This window comes from Mustela putorius, unplaced genomic scaffold (genome assembly GCF_011764305.1).
Source record: "Mustela putorius furo isolate JIRA1106 unplaced genomic scaffold, ASM1176430v1.1 tig00000640_pilon_pilon_pilon, whole genome shotgun sequence".
Lineage (NCBI taxonomy): Eukaryota > Metazoa > Chordata > Mammalia > Carnivora > Mustelidae > Mustela > Mustela putorius.
In genome coordinates, this window is record NW_025421432.1 from 10766783 (window position 1) to 10779638 (window position 12856).

General features: G+C 45.2%; 1 protein-coding gene across 1 annotated transcript in view; it reads left to right on the forward strand.

The window, feature by feature from the left end:
• Positions 1-12856, forward strand: part of PLEKHG7 (pleckstrin homology and RhoGEF domain containing G7) — a 62264-nt gene that overhangs the window by 45856 nt on the left and 3552 nt on the right. Inside the window, 8 exon segments of the mRNA XM_045082989.1 lie at positions 3035-3152; positions 3679-3809; positions 5495-5541; positions 5543-5611; positions 5970-6070; positions 9992-10061; positions 12159-12182; positions 12184-12286. Of these exon segments, the coding sequence (XP_044938924.1) occupies positions 3035-3152; positions 3679-3809; positions 5495-5541; positions 5543-5611; positions 5970-6070; positions 9992-10061; positions 12159-12182; positions 12184-12286 (663 nt within the window).

Sequence of the window (12856 nt, forward strand, 5' to 3'; positions counted from 1 at the left end):
TCTGTCCTGCTGGGGGCTGCCTGGAACTGGGCGATGAAGGCGCTGGGATGAATTTACCCTCCGGGCCACGTGGGGCTTGAAGAGAGTCTGGATGTACAGGAGGCGAACCCTGATGGGAGTCAAATTCTCTCTGCTCTTTCCTAGACGGTTGGGATGAAACAGGGACAGACTGGGAGCTTACTGTGAGGTCTGTTCGTGTGCTTCAGCTAAACAAGGGCTAAGAGCTCTGCCTGCCGTAGACCTAGTGTTCGAGAAATGCCAACTCCAGTTTTGGGCGTTTGGGTTTTGTTTTTTTTTGTTGTTTTTTTGTTTTGTTTTGTTTAAGATTTTATTTATTTATTTCACAGACAGAGATCACAAGCAGGCAGAGAGGCAGGCAGAGAGAGGAGGAAGCAGGCTCCCTGCCGAGCAGAGAGCCCGATGCAGGGCTCGATCCCAGGACCCTGAGATCATGACCTGAGCCGAAGGCAGAGGCTTTAACCCACTGAGCCACCCAGGCGCTCCGCGTTCTAGGCATTTTGTGTAGATTAAATCATTAGAACTCCTCAGCAACCCGACAAGGTAGTCACTCTTATTCTCCACATGTCACAGATGAGGCTGAAGGAGCTTCTGTAAATTTCCCAAGATTCCACGGACGCTGGCTGCTCAGCCCAATGCTACATCCCCCCAGACAGATTTATGAGAAGAATGTTTTCATCTGAGGCCCTGAATTCCTTTCACTGTCCCTCTAAACACACTGGATACTTTTCATAAAACAAAAGCAGGCTCCGTTGATCTAGACTCTTCCATGAAAAAGCCTTTTATGTCCAATCTTCCTTGGCAGACATGTTCTTTTCTTCCCTAATGCACCTAAAAAAGTAAAGCCAATAGAGAGATGAAAGAAAAACTTAGAGCTACTTTTAGAATCATCAAATATCTTTCTTCTCTTTTCTGAAGCCTTTCAAAACTCTAAAATCTTCCAATTATCCCTGCCTGGATCTTTGACTAAATTGTTCACCACTGATGCTTCTTGCCTGATCGTTATGCGGTGGGGGGGATTGGATGTTTTAATACTTACCTGCATATCAGTGGGTGCTGGTAGCCCACACTGTCCCCTGAGGTGTGGAAATCTGGGGCAATGGCCCAGGGCTGTGCTTTGAGGAAATCCGTTACTGGAGCTCGCAGCCACCCCAGCTGGAACACAGCTACCAGTGAGTCCGCACACAAATCAGCCACGGAGGCCAGGGGCGAAGGACCCACCCCACGCCCACCCCACCATATGCCTCTTCTCTCCACTGGTTCTATCCCCAGCCTTTCTGAACCTGCAGTTCCTGCTTCCTTCTTCTTCCTTACACCCTTGATCAGAATCACAGCTGTTTTGAGCTGGATGAGAACTTGGACGTGATCTAGTACCTTCCACCATTTTCCAAAAGAGGAATGTGGGATACAGAGAAGGAAAGGTCTTCCCCCGGCGAGCCTTGAAGCCTGGCTCCATCCACCCCACCCCCGTGTGCTCACTTTCATGACCTGCCATCTGTCTGGGGGGGGAAGTAAAAAGATCAGGTCTGGCAGAATGCCTGTGAGGAAGGAGCCCTGAATGTCTTCAGAAGAAACAACTTTGATAAAGCTGCTAGTGTGGCCCGACAAGAACCCCACGGACAGGGTCAAACTTGGAAAGACGGGCTAAAATTGCTAAGCCTGAGGCTGGAAGAGAAAAGGCAAAATCGAGGGTAAGAAAAAGAAAGAGCTCTCTTTTCAGAGAAGAGAATGGAACCAGAAAAATGGTGGCAGGGAGGCTGTGGGGTGTGTCTTCGATCTCCTCCCCCAACCCAAAATCTTCAGTGAAATAAATGTTAAATAATAATTCGAAATTCTAAAAGTATTTGGCATGAGTGGGTTTACACTGGAAACCAACACGGGAAACCAACTAAAGATCTTAACTCGGCATTTTTGGCCCATGCGCCTCAAGAAAGAAGTAGTGTGGGGACCGACAGGACTCCAGAGGCCAGAGAAAGCCGTTGGAACTCAGGATCTGCAAGAGGGCTTTGGGCTTCCTTGGTCCATGGAGCCCATTGTATCCCAATCTCCAAAATGCAAGGGCTGATATCTGGGCATGAAGGTGGACACAGCCAGCTGTCTTTGGGGAAACAGGGGTAGCCTCTACGTTATGCCTTGGTCCACTTGGTCCTCACTTCCGGGCCATGAGACAAAGAATTTAACCTGGACCTAGACTGATCATGAAAGTGAAAAGAGGTAATAGCCTACAGCAGGAAAGATATGTCAGTAAGGGTAGGACCCTTTTATACCTCAACGCAGGTGTGAGTGAGCGGGAGAAGGAAAGAGGAGGAGGAAGATGGCACCTGTGTGTACAGTAGCCAGAGACTTGGCTCAGTGCCATGTGTCACCAAAGGCCAGGGCCCCTCGAGACAGTGTCACATTCAGAGAAACAGTCCAACTGATGAAGCAGATGGAGGAGTTCTCATGTATACTTGTATTTCTCAAACCCTTTTATGGAAATCCGGGTACGACCCACAGCAGTACTTACTAAGATTCCTTTTCCTGTCTCCCCAGCACCCGCACATCCAGCAGAGGCCTCCTGATGCAATCTCTCACTGTTGAAAATGGTCTTTGTCTTTATCCCTCCCTTCCCCGCTCTCTGCTCTGTAACATGGAGATCAGTTCAGCCTCTTTGACTTGTGTTTTCATTTTATCTTCTTTACCCTGATTCTCAGCAGCATCAGAGACTCGAGAAACTGCCCCAGCGAGCGAAAGTTCTTCCTTTCCTTACCACCCTCTGGTGTACATTCTCAGCTTTTCCGTAAATCACAATGAGGATGGGAGCAGAGCTGGTGAAGCCAGAAATCTCCCCCAAGGGCCGGGGAGAAGGAAGAAGCCCATGGGCAAAACTAAACTCAAGTGAGAAGAGTGAAGGAAGCTGGGGTTCGTGTGTGAATACATCTCATCACCGCACTGATGGCGCATGCGTTCTCTAGGAGATATCACATTTTTCAAACTTCTCCTGTGCCTCAGAGTCCTGATACATTTCCCTGTTTAGGAGGATTGGGTGGTGGTGCCACATGGAGGGCTAAGGACCGCTGCCTTCGTCACCACTCCTGGGAAGGCAAGCAGCTGAACAAGGATGCTTCTGTTTCTTCAGTTGGAGAGTTAACAGGGTCAGTCTGTAATGTTCGATAATACTTCTTAACCACGTTTAAGGACTCCATTTCCAAACCTGAATTTGGTGCTGGTAGGTAGATATTTGCTGAAGACAGGTGACTACGGAATTTTCAAAACCAAAGTGTAGTCCACGGCTTATAACCTTTCCCCGGAAACTCACAAGTATGTTATGTAACTACCGGATAAAGTAAGAGTTTCTTGGCTTTTTCTTTTTTTAAGACTTTATTTCTCTGAGAGAGAGAGAGAGAGCGCATGTGTGGGGGCAGGCGGAGGGGGAGGGGTAGAGGGAGAAGCAGGCCCCTTGCTGAGCAGGAAGCCTGACCCCAGACTGGGTCCCAGGACCTGGGATCATGACCAGAGCCAAAGGCAGACACTTAACCAACTGAGCCCCCCAGATACCCCTCTAAGAGTTTCTGGTGTCCAGGCTTCTCAATGCCTTGATCGGAGAAGCCATATTCTGACACGTCTGCTTTTGTCTTCCGCCGTGGTGTGAACAATGAGGACAGCTGCTCTTGCCTTCAGCTGCGAGTGGGCCGCCCTGCACAGGCTGACTTGGTACCCCTTGTTACTGAAGAATGTCTGGAAACAGAGTAAAGACTCTGCAGAGGAAATCATGATCCACCCATCAAGGAACAGGTGACGTCACTCAGTAAGTCCCTGAGGTAGGTGACCCAGGGCTCTGGTCTAGTAGAGATGGGAGGCGGGGGTCATGTGGCTGCTGGGAACCACTGGGGCTTCCACCCTGGAAGGTAAGTCTGTTAACATGAGGTCACGGCTCTCAGAAACCTGGGTTCGAGTTTGAGTGCAGTGCAAATCAAACACACAAAACAATGGGCTCCAGTCACTTCCTGGCCGACCTTATGAGAACTCTAACAGCAAGTGTGTGAGGGCGTGGCTCTGTCTCCAAGGCCTTCAGAAGTGAGTTCCGGCAGGAAAAGACCTACTTCCCAGATGATTGAAGGCACTTTGTTTTTAACAGCCATACTGAACCCACGCACAAAGCAAATGGGGGTAAACACCACAGGGAGACTTTCCGGAGGATAAATTACCATTCATCACTTTTTTTTAAGGTCACTGAAAGCCAGGGCCAATGTCGAATTATGCCCGTTGCAATCTCAAGAACTGAAATTTGGGACTAGGAACTAAGCAAGCCCTATGATGACTTAATTCGTGGAGCTCTGTATAATAATTTAATTATTTGAATTTACAAATAAACCCTTGACATAGGCCTATAAACCAAGATTTTCTGGGAAACATCCAAAGGGAACCACTCAAATTGATTATCAGTTGCACAGATATATATATATTTTTTGTTGTTGTTGTTCAAATTCTAAAATGACCCAAGGAACTAGAATTGAGCTTATTAATGAGCAAAACAGAAAGTTAATTAAACACAGACTTTTCAAAGCTTTGAATGTCATTTTGGAGATTATGACTCATTTTGATAGGTGTGTGAGAAGAAAACAGCATTTCTTCCGGAGGTTTCTCAATAAAATATGGATCCTTATCATTGAGGGAAGACATTCCTGTGGGCTTCCTATAAGCCTATGAGCTTAAAGACGACAAATTCTCAAGAATCCCACCCACCATGTGATTCTAGGGGTCTATGACTTGTCCTTCATATTCCCAAAAATTATTTCAAAACCTTAATAGAAATGAGTTATTTTTAAATGTTAGAAAATTAATACAAATCTTCAGAAAAGAAAATGAGTTCTTCTCAAAAAACAGTAGTCATTCTTATCATGAAGTGGATGTAGGTTTTACAATTAGTGAAAAACAAGATGTTTGTCCTTGTTCATATGATTTGTTCCCCCACTAATTAAATGCTATATGGTTCAGGGATATGATAAAGCTACTGAAGGCTTATTAGTATTTTTGAAATAAAAATGCACAATACATTTCCAACTTACTGAGTTACATTAGTTAAGCTTCATTTTTCTCTGCAAGAGGCTGATTTCAAATGAGTTTTTCTAAGACATCTAAACAGCAAGCAGTATGTTAAATGAATATAAGATACGGTTTGGCTCCAAGGGCAGTCAGTATCTCTAAATAATTCCTATGGATCTTGGTTAAATTTTATGCTGTAATGTCACATGCATTTAAGGCTTTTTGACTGTGAGGCACCTGGGTGGCTCAGTGGGTCAAGTCTTTGCCTTTGGCTTAAGTCATAATTTCAGGGTCCTGGGATCAAGCCCCACATCGGGCTCTCTGCTCAGCAGGAAGCCTGCTTCCCGCCCCCTCCATCTCTGCCTACTTGTGATTTCTCTCTCTGTCAAATAAATAAATAAAATCTTAAAAAAAAAAAGACTTTATTGATTGTGTCTTGTTTTCATTCAAGGGGATCTTGAATGAAAAGTGGAGTGGCTTGACAATTTCCAAAAAATGTAGACGTCTATAGGAGATTATAATGTGGCCTCCACTATGGGGTAGTGATAAAGTAGTCTTCATTCCAGAAGTACACAAAGGATCAATTAGGACTTATGTCCTTTTCCAGAACTTTGGCATTTAGGTGGAAATTAACACACTCGTCTTAGAAAGTCCCCAACTGTCCACTTGAATAAGAAATCTAGTCTTATGAACAAGAAGTGAAGCCTTCATCCCCATGGCATTATATGTGGGAGGCAGACATCCTCAGCCATTCTTGGGGATGGCCCTTCTGAGTGGTTTTCCATTCTGTCCCATTCCCATGTCTGTCTTCCAGCATTTTCAAATGTCTCAAACCTTCTAGACAGAATGCATTGCCCCATCTACTGGAGTATGTTCTCTTTCCATCCATAACAGTATCTCTGTGATTTTCTCCCTTGTTTTCCAAGTGCTTGGAACATATTTTTAATGAACACACATCAGAAAACATCTTGTCACTAACCAACAGACCCCTTCTCCTTGAAGAAAATTAAAAAAAAAAAAACACACTTTTTTATTACTCTTTTAAAAAAAAAATTTTTTTAATTAATCTTGTAGGTAAATTACTGCTTCCTTTAAAAACTCAACATCTTTGCTACCTTGTAACTTGTCTGATCATTGCAAATGGCAGTGTGGGAGGAATCGTATTTGCCTCTCCATCGCCAACAACGCAAAGCGATCTGTGATTCAGAGCCTCCTAGGAACTCACCCAGACTCTATGGAGCTAGCCACACATCCTCCATTTTCTCTCTGTGAGGTGAGATAACCATGTCTATCTTATAAGATTGTTGAGCAAATTAAATGATAGACACGGAGAGTTAGCACATGGTCTGGAGTAGACTAGACACTTGACCTGCCCTGTTGTCATCATGGCTTTACTCCTCCAGTGGGCAGGCTACCATCCCATCGGTGGCTTGGGACACTGTTATGTAATACACATTGTGCTAGATGGGCACCACTGGAGACGACAACGTACAGTTCTGCAAAATCCTTTCTTGCTCTCCAGCTGGGGAGCTCTGCCATGGTGAGCAGACCTGCAGTGTAAGTCCAGAAAAGCAAAGAGTCTCTGAAGCTGGAGAACCTGTACAAGGCATTGTGTGGTCCATGAGGCTACAGGTGAACTTGAAGGGGGAGGGGTAGAAAGGATGGACATCCCTGCAAGGACAGGAGGGACAACCTCTCAGATGAAGAGCCTAGAGGGAGAGAGGCTTGGAGGCAGAAGCCACCCAAGAGTGTAAATTCTGGTAGTGCGGAGGTTCGGAGGGCAAACCTCTCCTCACCCCACCCCCTCCTGACGGCCAGGCCCACTTCCAAGCTCAGCCAGCAATGCCTGTGTGACCTTAGGCCCCTCACAACAATCATGCCACATTGTCATTTCCTTCCTATGTCGTGTGGATTCAGTGAGCTGACAGATGGATGGCTACTTGAAGAATGGCCGGCACTGAGTCAGTCAGTGCCCAGTAAATACCGTCATGGTCAGACGGGCTGAAATAAGATCTGCAGTCAGTCATTCGTCTCTGCACAAACTCTGAGTGGGCCACCTGCTATGTGGGAAGCTGTGCAGGACATGGGGTGGCCTATTCATGGTAGTGTGGTCCCATGGGGCAGTGCCGGGCGAGAATGCCTTATTGAACACACATTGCTAAGAACCTGCCATATTGCAGGTCTAGCGCAAGATAGCAGGTTGGGACCCAACACGCATGTGGCAACTGCTGACAAGGAAGGATGGGCGTGCCCAGCATTTACCCTGAGGGGCTGCTTCCTGCGTTTTCTCCTTTCAGTAAACTATGCAGAGAAGTCACTCTGAATCCCATTGTATAGGTGAGGAATCTGGGGCTCAGGGAGGTTCGGTGATCGTGCTCAAGTTCACTTGGCACGTTAAACGGCAGAGACCAGATCCATGCCAGGCCACCTCAGCCAAGGAGGCTTCCAGAATCAGAGCCACTGGCTTGGAAACCAAGCCAAGGGACCCAGCCAGGAAACTGCTGGCAACAAGAAGTCATTGAGCTCTTAGACAGCAATGTGATAGGTTTCAAATGCAGCTGAAGAAAGAGTTCTCAGAAGCAAAGCACAAAATGGTGCAGGGAAGGGAACCAAAGTTGAGAGACCAGCTGGAAGCTCCTCAGCGAAGCAGGGTGAGGTGGGTGAGACGAGCCTGGGCCTGGGCTTCTCAACTGTTCTTAACCCGGAGGCCATGCCCTGCCCACTTCCATTTGAAAAGATGACAATTTTAATTTTCTTTGATGTTAGTCCCCACTTCAAAAATAGTTATGCATGGGGACAAAATCCAGTCAAAGTAGTGAAATAAAACAACTCTTCACGCAAACTGCCTTTCCCTCCAAAATCGACCCTCAGCTGGAATTATCAGAGATTTTGATTTTCCCCCTCCCTCTATCCACCACCTTCCCAGCACTGTGAGGTGCACTGACCTACCCTAAAATGTTAGGTACTCACATAAATAGAAAAAGATAAATGTGAGAGGTGTTTCAAAGGCAAAGGCAGAAGGACTTGAGGATTGTTGAAGTGGGTAGAGGAAATGAGTTGAAGACACCCTCGGGTGCCCTCATCTATGTGCCCGAAAGGTTGGTTGAGCAACAGTGCAGGCGAAGGGAGTGAGTTGGGTGGTCAGTTTTAGGGTTCAGGTGTGAGCATGATAGGTCATGTGGAAGCTAGATGAACACGCCCATGGCCATCTCTCAGCAGAAAGCCTTGTCAGATGTGCATTCACTCAGCATGCAGAATCGGGGTACTTGTCACAGAAGCATGGGTGGGAGACTGGCTCTGCCTTCCCTGGGGAATTGCTTCTTCAGCATGGTCCAAGATGAATCACCAATCAGTGTATCTCCGTGCAAGCAGGTAGGAAAGCAAAGAGGGGACAGATCAGAGCCCTGCTGTCTAAGGACAGGACCCAGAAGCTGCACACTTTTGTTCCTATCCACTGGTCAGATTTCGTCACTTGGTCATACTTAGCTACAAGGGAAGCTGGAAGATAGAGTACTTGCTGGAAGGTGGACACGGAACCACTAAAACTCAGCAATTCCATTACAACAAAGGAGGGGGGAATGGGTTTTAAGGGACAACCAGCAAGCAGTCTTTGCTGCAGCCTGATTTGCAAAAAGTTTCTAATAGTAATGGAATGCAATTAAAAAAAATTTTTTTAAGGACAATTCAAGATTGAATAAAATATGTGGTATCTTGGCCATGCAAATATAGAATCTTTCCTCTAAACTTATAAGAGGGGAAGAAATAGAAATGAGTCCTTACTATTTTATCTATTGACTTAATCTTAGCCACACAGTTTCCTGCATATGAGAAAGAACTTCTAGAAAAATATTAATCAATTTTTCTGATTTTTCTTGTATTTACTTTAAACTTCCGTCTCATCTGCCCCCGAACAGGCTTCCTATTCCTTTGAAATCATTTCCATTTAACCATATCTATGTCTAATGTCTAAGGAATAGAGTAGAATAGAGAGGGGATTCCTGATTCTACTGTTTCGTTTCTCTCCTCCTACTATCCCCTTCTTAGGGAGAAGTATAAAAGCCCATTTGCCTTAAATAACACGAAAAGTGATATCAGAAAAGTTTATAAATATAAAGCTACATGATGAATATTTAAACATGTACAGACACATTGCAAAACTCAGGAAAAAATTCACTTTAATGGCTCTCTTAATCAGCTAGAGCTGTCATGAAAACATACCACAGACTGGGCCACTTAAAGAACAGAATGTTATTTTTCACAGTTCCGGAGGCTGGAAGTCCGCAACCAACTTGCCTGCTGATGAGGTTTCTGGTGAGGGCTCTCTTCTCAGCTTGCAGACGGCCTCCTTCTGTGTCCCCACGTGGCAGAGAGAGAGGGCTCTCTTGCATATGCTCTAATGATGACACTAATCCTCCTAGATCAGGGCTCCACTCTTGTGCCTTCATTTAATCTTACTCACCCACTCCTAACATAGCCACATTGGAGGTTAGGGTTTCAACACAGGAGTTTGGCGGAAGCCAGGGGAGGGGAGACATAATTCCATTCACAGCAATAACAACATGCCTTTTTTCTAGCCACATCTATCTTTGCCAGTGACCCCCCAGATGAGTCAAAAGGCAAAAATAAAGCAAGTTTCATTAGTTGATAGATGTCCTAGGCTTCGCTGAAACCTCTGCAAACACCATCTGAGCTATCTTAACTCCACATGAAATGCATCACAAATACCATGTCTTTAAAGCTGGAAGCATGGGCTCTGATCGAGTCTCTGCTTCTGGGAGAAATCAATTCAACAGTAATGCAGTTTTCTGATGCACGTGATTGGAGCTTCCTAAGGCGTAAGCCTGGTTTGCCCTGACACCCACCCTGTCTTGTTTTCTAAGGGATTCTTTGATTTGAAAAACACCTTCTGCTTACTATTTCCAGCCCCCATTTCACCTTCTTTTTTTCCCTCAGAAAGCACCAGATTCCTAGATGTTTATCTGTTACTCTTTGTTATAAAAACTGAGCGCAACAAAAAGGTAAAATGCTGTTATTTCTAAGTAAGTCTGCGAAATAAGTTTAGAAATATTCCTAAATAAATTGTGTTAAAAATATAAAGGATGGATAGACATCAGATTGGATTTCACCCTCTAAAAAATGGAGGCATTAGGAAATGTGGCTTTTTATAGTCCTCTAGCTCTGAACTGAAAAACAAAGCCAAAAGCAAGTTACATTTCCGTTTTTTTTTTTCTTGCAAGTTGCATTTCTTAAGGATGTCGAAGAATGTATACATTCTTAGAATGACTTAGTCTGTATATTTGTGAGGTGTCAAAAGCCTGGACTTTTGGCCTGACTTGTCCAAGCAAATGAAACCAAACTACTTTCATCCATGTTGGCCTTTGTTCACCAGCCATGACAGTGTCACTGGTGTTGTGGTGAGCATCCCTGGCTTCCAGATTGCCCACCACAGCCAAAGCAGCCAGTGCATGGGGGGCTCTCTAAACTGTCTGCTGTCATGTGCTGAGGTGATCTCCACCCCTCCTCTAATTCAAAAGTTCACATGGTTCCTGAGAAATGATGATTTAGGAGCCCTGAGCTCTCAGTGTCCACCAAGAATGGCAGAAGACAACTTGTGGAGAGCCGGCATCACAGGCAAAATAAGCCAACTGGAGACTCAAGCCGCAAAATCTCTTCTGGGAACAGGGATTTTCCCCACTACTTAAGTATTAATGGTTCCATCATGGTGGTTGTTACCACACCTCAAGCCATGGGTTCTCGTGGTCCAGTCAAGGTTTTCTGTCTCATCTCCCACATCACAGGGTGCTCCGAGTGACATGTGGGAGTGGTAGCAGGAGGGGGACTCCCCAGGGCTGTCAGGCACGTGCCCTCAGAGCGGGGAGGAGGAGCTGTGGTGCGTCTTAGGTCCTCAGAGAGAGCTCATGTTGTTTCATTCCACTTCTTTACCCAAGGACTCAGCCCTCCACAGACGTCAGATCGTGAACTAGGTAGTTCACGTCTCTTAATAACAGAAGCTGCTAGATGGCATGTTGGTTAGTTGAGCTAAGGAATTGAAGGATCTTTAAGCAATAAGAGATACCCATTAATCCATCTGTGAAGAGTTGATCAGTGGGTGGGAAGGGCATGGGTGCTGCAGAATATTTAGTCACAGCTTTGAAAGTTGGATGGTCTCCTATTTTAAGCTACCCAGACAAGCGTGTCTGAACAAGTCAAGCTCTGGAAAATCACCACCCCCTTCAAAAACCATGATGCCAACCAACACAGTTTGCGTCCACTTCAAATAGCAGCACAAATCAGAGCACGAGAATTAAGGCAGCCCACAGTAACCATATTATCAGGTAATATGCTGGTTTCATGTTTCACAACTTGATGCCAAAATAAGGAATGTTATCTGTTTTAAATTCCTTTCTATTTTGTTTCCTCTTTGCTATTTGAGGCACATGATATGTCATGCAAATCATGATCTTTGACACTTTTTTAAAACATTGAGCATCTTGGGGCGCCTGGGTGGCTCAGTGGGTTAAAGCCTCTGCCTTCGGCTCAGGTCATGATCCCAGAGTCCTGGGATCGAGCCCCGCATCGGGCTCTCTGCTCAGCGGGGAGCCTGCTTCCTCCTCTCTCTCTGCCTGCCTTTCTGCCTCCTTGTGATCTCTGTCTGTCAAATTAATAAAATCTTTAAAAAAAAATTGATCATCTTATATTCAGCATCTAAAATCATTCAGTTATTTGTAAATTATAGGCATGGAATTGATTTAGACTTAGTGTTAGATTCCATGGACAGAGCTGGCCAGAATGAGGCTCCCCTTTCTGATTCATATAATAGTACTAGAGAGAACACTGAAAATGAACACTGTGATGAAGACTTCAATGTTTCCCCATTGTGGACATCACCCATTATTAATTCAGACAACTGAACTTGGAAATCAGAAATACTAAGTACTTTAACACTTTAAATCATGATGAATTGGAGGGAATACTTTTCAAAATCCAGAAAAAAGAGTTAGCTGGAGTTCAAGCAACTGTTTCTTAAAACTCAGTTTTGTTAAGGATGCATTTTAGTTATGTGCACAAGTATTTACTTCCTATTTTTACTGCATTATTTTCTTCTTCACTTTCAGAAACTTGGAGGCTCAGACCCTGGTTTTACTGTGTCCTTCACTCACTCCTGAGCTGCAAATAGTAATAAGAGGGGGTACTTAGTGTACAGTAGTTGATCAGCGGTTGGGGCGGGGGGGGGGCACTGGGGGTTAGGAGACCACCTTCCTCCTCTAAGGCAGGAACAGGAAAACAGGGAGCACTTCCTATGCCCCTCAATTCCCAACCCAGCAGCCAAGCCCAGAGCTCCAAGGACTAGCACAGGACCACTGTAAACACAGTGGAGGAATATTACACAATGAGTAAATGAATACACACAAATAATCATGATAGCAAACACTGACATAGTTACACTATACGACCAAGGTATATATTAAAATACTTCACATGTTACTCATGAATGGAAGCAAGCTCTCCCCAGGAACAGAAGGGCTCCACTAAGGGGAAACCTGCATCCAGCACCCGAGCCTTCTGTCTTCTGTCTTTTCTTTCCACTTTCACCAAGATTTGCTGAAATGTGACGTGGTCAGGCTGAAAGGCTGCGTATCTGCGTATCTGGTTGGAACTGCTTGCAGTCATTATAGACCAAAGAGTGCCTAAGCCAGAGGATGTTTCTAGAGAAATCCTCAATAGGGGCATCTCAAGGGAGCAAAGCCGTTGCCTTGTGAGTGCACCCCCAGCCTTATCCCTGTGGGAGCCTCCTCCCTGCTCAATGGATGGC